This window comes from Micropterus salmoides, unplaced genomic scaffold, assembly GCF_014851395.1.
Source record: "Micropterus salmoides isolate LMB-PRFRI ecotype aquatic unplaced genomic scaffold, ASM1485139v1 Ms_hic_scaffold_16, whole genome shotgun sequence".
NCBI classification, from domain to species: Eukaryota; Metazoa; Chordata; class Actinopteri; order Centrarchiformes; family Centrarchidae; genus Micropterus; species Micropterus salmoides.
In genome coordinates, this window is record NW_024040707.1 from 18,225,929 (window position 1) to 18,240,078 (window position 14,150).

The window sequence follows — 14,150 nt, forward strand, 5'->3', positions numbered from 1 at the left end:
ATGTGTCCTTGAGTTCCCTCTGGGGGCGGGAAAAAAGAGGCCCTCCAGTGCGTGCACATTTAAATTACCTCGTCTGTCACATGCACGGATGAATACACATGCATGCACGTGTGCGACCCCCACTCGCTCTCACACATGCACATCCACACACAATCTTACCTGATCTCCCAGTAGAGCTGTGATAGGACAGGACATGGCAGGATGGTTCTGGGAAGATTATGCTGGGATTAGGATAACAATTGGAAAGCTGATCTGCACACAAACCTGATCAAGGAGGCAGTTACTTAAATGGTCTTCATTCTGCCTCCATTGTTATCCAGAATTTATTCGCCCTACAAAATTGAGGACTCTGAAGAACTTCAGATATATTATGCCCCCTCCCTTCACAGTATTTAATGTTCTCTGCGTCTCTCTGTTTTTCAATTTTTCAGATCAAGCACCAGCCTGTGCCTCCCATGGGTGCCAGTTTCACTGTGCTGTGACTCATGATGGGCCTCTGTGCTACTGTAGCAACGGCTACGAGGTGGCTGCAGATGGAAAGACTTGTAAAGGTGAGTGGGTGATTTGGCAGATTTACACTTGCTCAGCCAAAGTAATATTTAAAAAAAAAATAAAAAATCATCAGATTACTCTGACTTTCTGGTTGCTGACTGGAATTTGTGTGGGTCAGCATGTAAAGAAGATTAGATTTGTTTTTGTTTTTTTATCAAACCACTTGCCTCGAGGTAGAAGGTAAGCATGTTCCAGGGTGGTAATAACATTTGCATTTTGTTACCTAGCGCTGAAAAAGTAGTATCTAAGTGCACCTAATGCATTAAATTGCAAATAAGTAATGTATAATCTCTATGTATTTCATCACGGACTGTGTTTGTTCATGCATTGTGTTATTCTCCTGTAGATTTTAATGAGTGCAATGTGTATGGGACATGCAGTCAGACCTGCACAAACACTGACGGCTCCTACACCTGCAGCTGTGTGGAGGGCTACCTGCTGCAACCAGACAACCGCTCCTGCAAAGCAAAAAATGGTAAGAACACACACACACACACCCACGAAAGTGCATCAGAGAGCAAGGATGCAGTTCATCAGTGTTATCTTTTAGAAAAGGCTTCCTGCTATATTGTACCAGGTAGTCACATCTGCCTGTCACAAGCTTGTTTACTGGAGAGACATGTATTACAATGAATGCATGCCCTTTGACTCCTCCACATGCTTTTCCCCTGCTCTCCTCGCCATTGCCTTGATCACCCTCCCCAGAGCCTGTGGATCGTCTGCCTATGCTGTTGATTGCTAACCTCCATGACATCCGCTGCACCTCCCTGAGCGGCTCCACATCCCGACTGCCCTCCATCGGCACCAAGCAGACCATGGCAATGGACTTCATCTATGCTGAGGAGACGGTCTGCTGGATAGATGTGGGTGACACCCCTTCTGCCACTCAGCTGAAGTGCGCCAGCATCCCCGACCTCAAGACTGTCACTAACATCCGTACCATCAACATCTCCCTCAGCCTGCACCGTGAGTAGTAGTTTCATTGACAAAAATAAGAGAAATCTTATCTGACTGTAGAAATGAATGAGCTTTTGTTTCTATAGTAATAGAATACTATAGTAATGAATATTATTTTCTAATGACAAAGTATTCCTACAAAAAATGTGGTCAGATACAGCTACAGTTTAGCTGTAGACTGCCTGTTTTTAAAAAAAAATTTAAGCCCTGCGTAAGAGCATGCAAGCAGCACTCATGTAATCAGTTTGAGTTGTCAGCTCACCCTGTGTGAAATTTCCATACTTTGCCTCAGGAATCGAATGGTCAACCTTGCGTTTGCTAGCTCAGACAAATGTAAAACATAAAGCAATATAGCTTCACCTCCGAAAGATGCTCATACCAGCATAAAAGTGCCAAGTAGAAATGCTGAGTCCTGCTTTATTTTTCAAAAGGTTTGTCTTTGAAGAACAGGGGCACCCTGACACACCACTAAATCATCCCATAGAGGCAATGTGTGTGTAGCTTACTTAAAGTGATATGATACATATAAGGCTGCCAGCATGCCTTCAGGCAGTAGTTTACATATTTCTTGACAGGCAAACAGTAACCTACTGTGTAGCTTGATTTATGTACTGACTTTGCATGGCTATTCAGAAGTCTGGAAATGTGTTTTTCCGCTGCTCCTGTTTGATGCATTTGAATGTATAGGTTGTATTCCACCTTGGATCATTGATTTTTTTTTTTTATATAATGACATTTAGCATTAGGTTTTCTCACAAAAGTCCTCTCTGCCATCATAAGTCCTTCCAAGTACTCTACATTTTGTTCTAGAAGGTGTTGTAGATAGACAGCGCAATTTTGTGTGTGTAGGAGAAGATGCAGTATAGACCACAACTCATAAACAGTGACAATATCTAGCCTGTGGAGGTAATGTCCTCATAACCACAGACATTGTCTTAACTCACAGAGAGCTCTTGGGCAACACCCAGACCAAGACACACACACACACACACACACACACACATAAACAGCACATGAACACTGCCCCTTTTCAGAGACTTACTCATTTAATGCTGACTTGATTGATCTCCGATTATGAGCTTGACAAGGTTTGTTTATATTCACCTGCATGACAGTGCCGTTACACTCTAAGAATGGGGGCAGAAATGTAGACAAAACATGAAAGGGAGGGTGTGGGTTTGTGCGCGTGGGAAGCGTTCCCTTGAGAATTGGCCCAAGGCGTGGAACGGCAGATGTGAAGAAAACAAGTGGAGAAGCCGTGTGTGTAGACCCTGAAATGTTTGACGAGAAACCTGCTGCGTGATTAGAAGGTGCCTCGGCTCATATCCACTTCAAATGAAGCTTGTGTTACGGCTGTCACTGCTGACAACCGGGGCAGAGCCGATGCTCAGTGAACCCCAGCTGCTTAAAATGGGGGTTTTCCAGTTGATTCACTGCACTCTCATGAGTGGCCCATATCCCACTTCGCCCTCATTGTGTTGGCCTGCCACTGTGACTTTCTGATCCACTGCTCTGTTAAGTGGTCTGAGGGGCAAATGGGGGCGAGGGGTGGAAGAGAGATCGACCTCTAAAGAGAAAGATTGAAGCAAAGGAGACAAGGGAGTGGTAAAATGAGAGGGAGAGAGAGAAGGTGGTGATTTGCTGTACCTTGGAGGTGTGTGTGCGTGTGTATATGCGAGTGGTCATGCAGATGGTATTTACATTCCTCCATTGGGTTATGTCAGCCTGAACAGCCCCTACATTCCTCCGGCTGTCTCATGTCCTGTCCAGTCAAGTCACTTTATCACACTGCTAGCTGAAGCTCAGACACACAGACAGATGTTGACCCACATACCTTTGACTCATGCAACCATTACCTAGTGACATATTACGTTTTATGAATTGCGAAGTGAGATTTTTCACTCATTTCTGGTTGCCCGGTGTACACATTTCTATCCATTTGCTGCACCACTTGTGTACACCTATGAAATTTCACTTTGTACCGTCATGTACATCCAAGTCAAGTTGTTGCTTATTGTATCTTTATTATTCTTTCTCAGGTTATTGCAGCATAAAAAGCAAACTTCAGTAAAACTAGCATTTAAATTGTATCTAATGTTGATTTCAGAAAGTGCAGTTGGAATAAGACAAGGTGGTTGACTTTCTATTAAATTTAGGAAATGGCTCTGCAGTGCTCACACAATAAGCAGGGCAAAGTGAGCTGTGTCTGAGACGTAATTATCTGTCTCTGACTCTGTGCTGTGATGTGCAATAAGGGGTCCCTGCAGGAAATGGGTTCAGCAGCAGTAAGCCACCCAGATCTTGTTGCATCTCGTCTCATGATTCTAAACACTAGCTACACTCATTAAATATGACATTTGCTGTGTGAAATGGCACCATTTCCTTTTCCCTGGAGGTTAATGTTTGTTTGTTTTTTACTTCAGAATTTTTTAAAGATGTTAGTGGAGGCAGTCTTAATTTCAGGTAAGGTGGCCCACTTCCACTGTAAAGCACTGTAGAAAACCCTGACAGTGTGGGTCCAGTCATGTCTTTTGGTGGGGGTCATCTGTCCTGAGTCACTCAGGGAGCAAACAGACAAACAGGCAGGTGGCTGTCTTTGTACTTTGGCTGACTCTACATGTTCATATTGCATCAGTCTGGCCTTTTCCAGCTGCGATAAGAGAGAAAATTAAATTTTTTTTTTTGTTAATTTTGTGGATCTCAGCTCGGTCAAGAGGCCAATTTCTGCATAATCGGATGGCATCCTTTGTGGTTGTTTGGTTTTAAAATGTTATGTCTTTCTTGATAAACCCGTTTGCCTTTCCTTATCATATAATTGGGGCCAACACAAGCTCTTCATTAGCTCTATTCATTGTTTTAACAAGCAGGGCTCAGGTGCACTCCTAAAAGTATGGTGGTCAGACCTGGGGATTGGCCTTAGATGGATATGGATAAAACTGTGGAGGCAGAGGGTTTGGAGCAGGGTTCACACAAACAGGGTGATTTATAGCTTCTGGGAGCCTCAGAGAGCAGGTCAGATAAGTAGACGAGGGTTCCAGATGTGGCCTGCTCTGTCTGCATGTGTGATTCTCTGACTGGGAAGATAAAAGGGGAGCAGACTCTTCCAGTGCCATCCTCTCCACCCTCTGAGTGGAACTCCACCGCAGGGACCAGCCCTTTTCCCTATGTCCCTCTGTCCATCGTTCAGCCATCTTTCTTCACTCTTCCTATCTTTTGTTCTTGAGGACCACCCTTCCCCCCAGAATAATGTGCCAAGACGATAACAAATATAGTTTCTGGGGAAATCAGAACCATTTTTGTAGTTTTGTTTTTTTTACTAGATGTTAATGTGCATCTAATTTAAACAAAGGCTTCCAATGTACTACATTATTCACTCGCTGTTTCCAAAGAGCAACTAGTTTTTGGCAATCATTTCATATTCTCTTTTTTTTTTTTTTTCACGGGTGGAATCATGAGATGATACCCATGTCACCAGGACAAGCTGTCCAGCCAATCACATCTCTATTTCTCTTGCAGCAGATGGGGATTTGCTAGCAGCATAACTGTTTGGAATTATAGCCTCTTAAATAGAGGTCGTATGTCAGACCCTTATGGAAAATCACTATTGCTCAACTCTAAAACTGTGCTCTCGAGAGGTCAAAGAGGGTTTTGCACAGATTAATAGGATCTTCTTGGCGCAGGGAGGATTATGGAAGCAGTATGATGATGGTTCTTTTCTCCTTTGCACTAACATGTAAATATGGGAATGCTTGCACTGACATGCAAATAGAGAAAATAACAGTCAAGTACACATTTTGTGGCACTATTCCTGAGGCGAGGCGCCATTGTGTGACTAGTTTGAAGAGCTAAATAGGCTGTGGCCCTGCATGTAAATACCTAGGCTGTTTGGGCAGAAAGCATGTTTGTTGTTGCCAGAAAGACCCCCTCAGTTTGTAAAACGTTTCCTCAGAGTAGTGTGAGCTGGTAGGTGTTAAGGACAGGAAGTGAAAAGGGGCTGTGAGGGCAGGGTGGTTGGGTGAGTAGAATGGGGTGGGTTCATTCGGTTTCTCAGCAAACTTTCCACTTACCAGAAGCTCATTGAGTGAGGACGTCAACAGACTGGCTGGCTTTCTGAATAAAGGGGTCTACTAGTTGCAGGCTGTTACACAACGCAATAGTCACTGTGTTGCACAACTGGCTCTCTACTCTGTATAGTCTAATCAGTGCCTTGTATAGCCAGTCTTCCAGCTGGATTTCTTTTGGGGAGAATCATTTTAGAACTGATACCAAAGGGAGTATCACTATTCCTCTTAACTCTATGATAAACCGTGCCCTTTGTCAGAATCTTGGTTCTGATGTTTTTGGAACATGTTGGACTGGTTTTCAGTCCCTCCCCCTGTTCTCTTGACTATGACTTTTTTATTAGCTCGTGTATTTACAGTTACCTCCTTTTTTAGATGTGATATGGCCGCTACCTTTGCAGGCTGTAAATAAATCATATCCAGCTTGGAGGTGCACCAGAACTTTCAAAGTTCTATAAATTTCCCCATCGGTACCAGTCTCTTTCTTTCCAGACCACTGCCACAACCACATTCTCCATGCTTTCCCAGTGTCTTCTCAACTCTGCTTATATTGTAGCACCAAGTATACTGTCCCATGTGGGGCAGGCTCTGTGTATGTTTGGTAGATGGGGGTGGTTCTACAGTGGGCCCAGATGTGTGTATGCTTTGTTGTTGTGGGCTCCAGTGCAGACTTTTGTTTTTAATGAATGGTCAAAGGCTTGGGATGGTGTTATACCCCACTTGTGTACCACAACATCAAAGTTGTCCCTTGTATCAACAGGAGGGACACGTGTGGTCACTATGATACTATGTGTGAGTAGTGAGCCTGTGTGATGTGCATGTGTGTGTATACAGTGTTTTGCTTTGAGAAGAAGTGTGATTGCAGCTGTTAAAACACAAGGCTGTATGTATCTTCAAGCCCCAACACCCTTCCACCCCCAGCTGGGTCTCCCTGTGGTCTGGGATTTCTGTACCCAGTCTCACACAGGACAGAGTTCTCATAGTGGGACACGTTTCCAGTACTAATTTAGCATTTCAAACCCTCAGTGTTGGGGGTATATCTGAAATATGTCTCCATCTGCAAAGCTTCCTCTTTCTAGGCTTCGCAGCAGGGTTACAAAGTGTCATAGCAGCGGGGTAACAAAGTTTAATAAAGAGTTCTTTTTGTGAGACGTGTCGTAACAGTATTTTGAGTCAATTGGAGTGATCTTCAGATTGATCCTACAAATTCCAGATTCGTGTGTCATGTTTCTGTGCTGCCATTTGCTTGTTTTTTTGTTTTTGTTTTAAAATTCCTGCGTAACATGTAGAGATTGGTGACTAAATTAACAAAAGATAACTGAATGAACGAGTGGAGAACCACATGCAGATCCTTCCATACATGGCACCAGGGGACATTGAATGGTTTGATGCTTATAAGAATCATGTAAATCATATGTTATGCCCTTCACAGGCATCATATCTCAACCCATTTGTACACTTATGGGAGTAGTTCGGGCCTTCACCTCTCACTGTCATCTGTCACTTTTTGTGTTTCTTTCCATCCCCCACACCCTGCTTGCCTTAATCAAAGACAAGTGGAGTGCTGGTAATGGACAACCTGTTAGACCCAGTAGTGCAGGAAGATGACAGAAGCTAATTCATTCAGCACTATCTTTTCAAGAGCGTGGCACTCTTGAGGAGAGGGTCATGGCACCATAAAATGAGAGGTTTTGAAATGAGGCTTGTATATGACCAAGAGTTATGACTGTACTCCCATGAGGCTCTGTTTTTTTATTTGAATGTTTCTGCTCCGCTCTCCTCTCTTCTCTCCGCTACATCCTTCAGATGTGGAGCAGATGGCTATTGACTGGCTAACCGGAAACTTCTACTTTGTGGATGATGTGGACGACCGGGTGTTTGTCTGCAACAAGAACGGCCAGACATGCGTGACCCTGCTGGACCAAGAGCTGTACAACCCTAAAGGGATCGCCTTGGACCCAGCCATGGGGTATGTACTTCCCTCCAGTCTTTCTGACCTGAAATTACCCTCAGTAGTGTTTTTAGTAACACTTGAGAGGAAAATGCTGTCATATGATGAGACGTCGTGCTGACCAAGCATTTGTGCCTTCATATTGACTGTTTCTAGTTCCTAATACTGACAGGCGGGTATCTGATGTAGTTCCTTTTTCCAAAGTATCACTTCTCTGTCTTTGTAATCTATCATAATGACTAATACATATATTTCTGTCATGGCCAGTGGTGCAATGTCAAGCCAATTTCCTAAGGCATATAATTTCCTCTCGTCACTTTACCTTTACTGAAACCCTTCTTCCTTTTTGTTCCTCTTCCTCTGCTACAGCAAAGTGTTCTTTACAGACTATGGGTCTACCCCGAGGGTGGAGCGCTGTGACATGGATGGTCAGAACCGCACTAAGCTGGTGGACAGCAAGATCGTCTTCCCCCACGGTATCACACTGGACCTGGTCAACCGGTTGGTGTACTGGGCTGACGCCTACCTAGACTACATCGAAGTGGTCGACTATGAGGGCAAGAACCGACACACCATCATCCAGGGCCTGCTGGTGAGGTTTAAAGGATGGTTGGATGGGTGTTGTAACAAAAAAAAAAACCAACTACACCCAAACATACATAGAGATAAGCTCAAGAATATAGACTACTGATTGATCAACTTTCTTCTATAAGGTTGAACAGCAATCACCAAGGGTCCCTGCTGACCTTTCAGTCTTTGATAACACAAAACATCTGTTTTCTAAATCTGTATCATCATAGATGTAATCTCATCATCTTTAGAGGCAGTACTGTTTTCCAGTTGTCTCTTGTGTATCTCCTGAGGATACGTCTTTTTTATTGCCTTGATTGATATTACTTAAAGAGTGTGTGATTTTCCTGGCTAGTGCCTCTCTAAACATATTAGTCTGGCCCGAGCGAAGCTTGGCTCAAACTTATAGTGGAGTAATGATCTTAATGAAATCAGGACTGCAGTGGTGGAAGGACTGTGATGTGCGTGAGGTGGGGGGAGGTAATATGATCCCAAGCCATACATCTTTCTGACAGTAGAGAAGAGCTGTACAGAATAGACCCTTATAAAAGTAAAACCTCTCTCTGTTTAACAGCAGATGGGAAGTGGAGCCATTGTGCTGCCCTGTGCCAAGTTTCCACAAACACTCTCTCTTTATCTCTCTGTCTGTCTCTGTGTCTGTGTTTGTCTGTCTCTTTCTTCACATTTTTAGAACCTGTCAAAATCTGTTTTATGCTGATAAATTGTTTGTTAGCAAAGTTTCATTACGCAGAAAGTACAAGTGTTCCAAGATTAAAGTGTGTACACAAATGATATCACATAAGCCGTTCGTCATGCACCATGTTTTGCTAAGGAATGTCAGCGTTTTTTGGTCGCAAACTCAAGATAACTTTTAAATTTTGCTGTTTTATTGTCTCAATGCATTTCAGATTGAGCACCTGTATGGACTGACTGTATTTGAGAACTACCTGTATGCCACCAATTCAGACGAAGGCAACCTCAACCCCAAGACAAGTGTGATCAGAGTGAACCGCTTCAACAGCTCCGACTTCCAGGTGGTGACGCGGGTAGACCGGGGAGCCGCGCTGCACGTGTACCACCAGAGGCGCCAACCTCAAGGTAATCCAGGCACAACTTAGCTCTTAGCTTGACTGCTAACTCATCTGATATATGTCCACTGATTAATGTCACCATTGCATGACTGTTGTTTCTGTGCTCCTCTCTCCTGGCTTAGTGCGCAGCCATGCATGTGCCTTGGATCAGTTTGGGAAGGCTGGAGGTTGCTCTGATATCTGTCTGCTGAGCAACAGCCACAAGACCCGTACGTGCCGCTGTCGCTCTGGGTTTAGCCTTGGCAGCGACGGCAAGTCCTGCAAGAGTGAGTATCAAGACCGAGGGAAAGATTTCATTTGACAAAAATGAACGCCTTCCCATTAGTTTCAGCAGTGATAACTGATGATGGGAATGAAGTCATGGTTTCAAAATCGCTGACAGAAGAAATGGTGTTTTTTTTCCCCCTGCAGAACCAGACCACGAGTTGTTCTTAGTGTACGGTAAGGGTCGTCCTGGAATCATCAGGGGCATGGACATGAATGCGAAGGTGCCTGATGAGTACATGATTCCCATTGAGAACCTAATGAACCCCCGAGCTCTGGATTTCCACGCCGCTAGTGAATTCATCTACTTTGCTGATGCCACCAGCTACATTATTGGCCGCCAGAAGATAGATGGCACAGAGAGAGACACCATACTGAAGGAAGGTAAGGATGAAATGATGGCTTTGCACAAGGTTCTGGGAACTTCTTTTACTTTCTAACCAAATCCTATAAAGAACTTAGGGAAGAAAAGCATTCAGTCAGGTTATTTCATATCATATCATCACTTTATTCTATTGATACTCATCCTGAATTGGCCAGCTAATAGTTTCTTTTTCACACTGGCTTCCCTTTGCTTATCTCAGGTATTCACACAGTAGAGGGGATAGCAGTAGACTGGATGGGAGGTAATCTCTACTGGACAGATGACGGGCCTAAGAAGACTATCAGTGTTGCCAGGCTGGAGAAGGCTTCTCAGACCCGCAAGACTCTCATTGAGGGCAAGATGAGCCACCCTCGTGCAATTGTGGTGGACCCCCTGCATGGGTGAGACACTGGAGGGGAGGGGATTGTTATTTTATTGGGTATTCTTTTCTCATAAATGCTATGTTGAAGTTTTTACTCCAGTTATAATGTCTTGGTGCAGCAGCAGGGGGTTTGTTACTTGCAGTTATGTGGGCTGCCTGCACTGTAGATGTTTGTTAAACTCATTGGATACATTGGTGTGGTAAGTTTTCAGTTTTCTTTTTAGATACTCCCTCCTTTTATTTTTTTTGTGGGATGTTCCGTTAACGTGTGTCAGAGCTACATTTTGACGGTGCAAGCCCACACTGAAATGTCATATTCCACATGGCTTTTCAACGCGCCGATACCTCTTCTCGTCTCCCAGATGGATGTACTGGACTGACTGGGAGGAGGACCCCACAGAGAGCAACAGAGGGAAGATCAAGAAAGCTTGGATGGATGGTTCCCATCACCAGGTGTTCCTGACCAGCAAGACTGTGCTGTGGCCTAATGGCTTGAGTCTGGACATTCCCCAGGGGATCCTGTACTGGGTGGATGCTTACTACGACCGTATTGAGTTGGTTTACCTCAACACCACTCAGCGAAAGGTTGGTAATGTTTAGGAATATATTTAAAATGTTGTGTATTTGTTGATGATAATAGAGGTACTACTCCACATTATTTAAAAAAAATTATAAATTCCAACATTGTGGTCCTAACAGCAAGAAAACTACTATATTGAAACACGGTAATATTTGGAGATCTAACTCCTATCTCTTTCCTTATTGAACAGGTGGTGTATGAGGGGCAGGAGCTTAACCACGCCTTCGGCTTATGTCATTACAAACAATTTCTTTTTTGGAATGAGTACCGTGGCGGCAGCATCTACAAACTGGACCAGGCCACAAAGACGGTCACCCTACTCCGAAACGAGAGGCCACCCATCTTTGAGATCAGAGTGTATGATGCACACCAGCAGCAAGGTATATCCCCCATTCTATTCATTCGTTCTCATGTCATGACTTAAATATGAGGTAAAATATGATGCTAATATTGTACTTTTCTTCTTGGTTTTGTCTCTTTGTGTAGGCACCAATGTGTGTCGAGTTAACAATGGAGGCTGTAGCAGTCTGTGCCTTGCTATCCCTAACGGCAGGTCCTGTGGCTGTGCTGACGATCAAATCCTGGATGTCGATAATGTCACCTGCAAAGGTACTTAGCAGCTTTACCAGTAGGCAGATTTCATCAAAGATTCCTGTGGAAGATTATGGAAAATTCATTACTCAGCAGGAGTTTAGGCTGTTAAAGAATTCTAGGCTGTACTTTCCATTAGTGAGCTCTACTGTACGCTGTCTTTTCCAAATCTGGAGAGAAGTTTTAAAAAACCTCAGACAATATTTTTGCAACTTTAAGAGAGAGGAAAGCTGACCGAGGCACCAGAAAGCTTTGTTTTGTTTTTGGTCCTCGGCTCTTGTCTCAATGGCCCATCTGTTTCTGCTCCTATCCCTGATCTCATCTCTAGCCAACCCCTCCTACGTGCCCCCGCCCCAGTGCCAGCCTGGGGAGTTTGCCTGCAAGAACAACCGCTGCATCCAAGAGCGCTGGAAGTGTGACGGGGACAATGATTGTCTGGACAATAGTGATGAGGCTCCTGAGCTCTGCCGTAAGTGCACCATGTCGTCGCCATGGTTACACAGCAACACATAGATAAACAAAATTTATTTTCACGAATCTTAGCTAACACAAACCGACAGAGCGCACACTACAGTTTCCAAGACAATCTCTTTCCATGCAGTGTAATGTGGCTATAATTTCACTGGCTAGCTTTCTCCTCATCAGGCGATAGGGACAACCACGGACTCACATTGGTCTTGGATGTTCTTTTCTTTTTTTAATACTTCCTTTAACGTGACATACTTAGAGGGTTACAGGGTCAAGCTCAATAGTATGTCACCCACAGAAAGTGTAAAAAAACATCAAAAAATTGATCTTTAAGCAAGTTTAATAAAATAAGTGTTTGCTTTCTTCCCCCCAGACCAGCACACCTGCCCAGCTGACCGATTCAAATGCCAGAACAACCGCTGTATCCCCCTGCGATGGCTGTGTGATGGCGACAATGACTGCGGTAATGATGAAGATGAATCCAACACCACCTGCTCTGGTAAGTACAAAGCGGGAGTTCTTTGTATTTTAGCGGCAAATGAAACTTTGGGCAAGGAGACAAGTTACAAACTAAAGCAGACATAATGGGATCTGTTAGTTTTAAGTTAATTCAGTTACGATTAGTGCAGTGGATGCCAGCATGATTTTGCAAACAGTCCAGGAGCATCTATTGATCTACCATAATGGGCTGGAACACAGTGATGGTCCTTGGCTAATAGCATTTGTTGCTTTTATAAGAGCTGTCTCAGTGTCTCAAATAAATTGAAGGAGATTACAAATTGTCCTTAACTTAATTACGATAAAGTGAGTGTAGTGTTTTGGGGTTGCAACTATTTTTAGGTACTTTTTGTAGCAAGAGAATATGGGTACAATTATGTTAGAATGATTTCCACCTTTTGAGGATGTCTTAAAAAGTTATTGCGGCTTGAATGTTGAGTGATATTGCAAGATGACTTTTTCACAGCACATAACATCTCGTTTTACACCTCGTTCCCCTGCCAGCTCGCACATGCCCACCAAACCAGTACCCTTGCGCGAGTGGGCGCTGCATCCCCATCTCCTGGACATGTGACCTGGATGACGACTGTGGAGACCGCTCAGATGAGCCAGACTCCTGTGGTGAGTCTTAACTGCACCCTCACAATGTTGCTTTTTCTCGAATAGTGCATGTTTTAGTTGTAGACGACAAATATTCTCTCATATTCCCTTTTCAGCCTACCCAACCTGCTTCCCTCTGACCCAGTTCACCTGCGCCAATGGCCGCTGCATCAACATCAACTGGCGCTGTGACAATGGTAATAACTTTCTGAAACTTCCTTAACCTTCCATGAAGTTGTATTTTAAAACAATCTCAATAACTGAAAATAAAAACTTGTGTGTGCTCATACACAGACAATGACTGTGGGGATAACAGTGATGAAGCCGGCTGCAGCCATTCCTGCTCCAGTGTGCAGTTTAAATGTAATAGTGGCCGCTGTATCCCAGAATACTGGACCTGTGACAGCGACAATGACTGTGGAGACTACAGTGACGAGACTCATGCCAACTGCACTAACCAGGGTAAGGAACAGTACTGTGTGTACCAAAGTGAAAAAGCACTGCTCTTTACGGCTTTGTTTGGACTTTTGCCAGCTGTACCCGAGTCCACCCCCGACCCCCCCACCCCCCCCTTTATGTTTCCTCTGCGCTCCATGCCCCTACATGCCCTCTGGCTTCCACTTATCATTTACAGCAAATACTCTCTGTTGCTCTGTTCAGGATGTGATTATGTTTTGTGGTTAGATAACAATTAAACTCTTATGGTGCAGTGCAAATGGCACAGATGTTTTGACTGGCTGCAGTGATATGAACTTACATGTTGACAGTTGAAAATAGCTGGTGTGTCATGTCTGATTTGGAACATTGAGATTTTGCTGGTTAACCACTCTTCTTAGCAACGACTGAGGCAGTGTCAAAGCACAGTGTCGGGTCTTCCTAGAAACATGTGCTCCTGTACACTGTGTGTGTTCTGAAGTTGTACGTACTGTTTGATCCATGCAGAAACGCAGCCAACTGGTGTCAAGTCCCAGCATGCAAAAATGGGGCCCAGCATGACCTGTTGGTCTAATGAGCAATCTGTGCTCTGTGTGTGTGTGTGTGTGTGTGTGTGTGTGTGTGTTATTTTGTGGGCTCTATTGGCCTGCCTGTCTGGAAATCATTAGCTGAAATAAAAAAGCAAAGCTATCGCCTCCTCTCCTGTACATTGTAGTCCAGTACTGAATGGTCCCTGGCCCATTCCTGGCTATAGCCATGCCAAGAGCCGACCTTTGCCGTGAGGAG

At 44.1% G+C, this 14,150-nt stretch overlaps 1 protein-coding gene across 2 annotated transcripts in view; it reads left to right on the forward strand.

Annotated features, from left to right (window-relative positions):
* The window catches only part of lrp1ab (low density lipoprotein receptor-related protein 1Ab), an 88,794-nt gene that overhangs the window by 37,494 nt on the left and 37,150 nt on the right, over positions 1-14,150 (forward strand). For both annotated transcript variants that reach the window (XM_038722557.1, XM_038722558.1), the window contains 17 exons: positions 432-551; positions 899-1,027; positions 1,258-1,518; positions 7,377-7,539; positions 7,891-8,113; positions 9,000-9,189; positions 9,305-9,448; positions 9,594-9,830; positions 10,031-10,211; positions 10,555-10,777; positions 10,963-11,152; positions 11,259-11,381; positions 11,692-11,832; positions 12,205-12,330; positions 12,834-12,950; positions 13,046-13,126; positions 13,224-13,391. In XM_038722557.1, the coding sequence (XP_038578485.1) occupies positions 432-551; positions 899-1,027; positions 1,258-1,518; positions 7,377-7,539; positions 7,891-8,113; positions 9,000-9,189; positions 9,305-9,448; positions 9,594-9,830; positions 10,031-10,211; positions 10,555-10,777; positions 10,963-11,152; positions 11,259-11,381; positions 11,692-11,832; positions 12,205-12,330; positions 12,834-12,950; positions 13,046-13,126; positions 13,224-13,391 (2,817 nt within the window). The remainder of the gene's footprint in view (positions 1-431; positions 552-898; positions 1,028-1,257; positions 1,519-7,376; positions 7,540-7,890; positions 8,114-8,999; positions 9,190-9,304; positions 9,449-9,593; positions 9,831-10,030; positions 10,212-10,554; positions 10,778-10,962; positions 11,153-11,258; positions 11,382-11,691; positions 11,833-12,204; positions 12,331-12,833; positions 12,951-13,045; positions 13,127-13,223; positions 13,392-14,150) is intronic.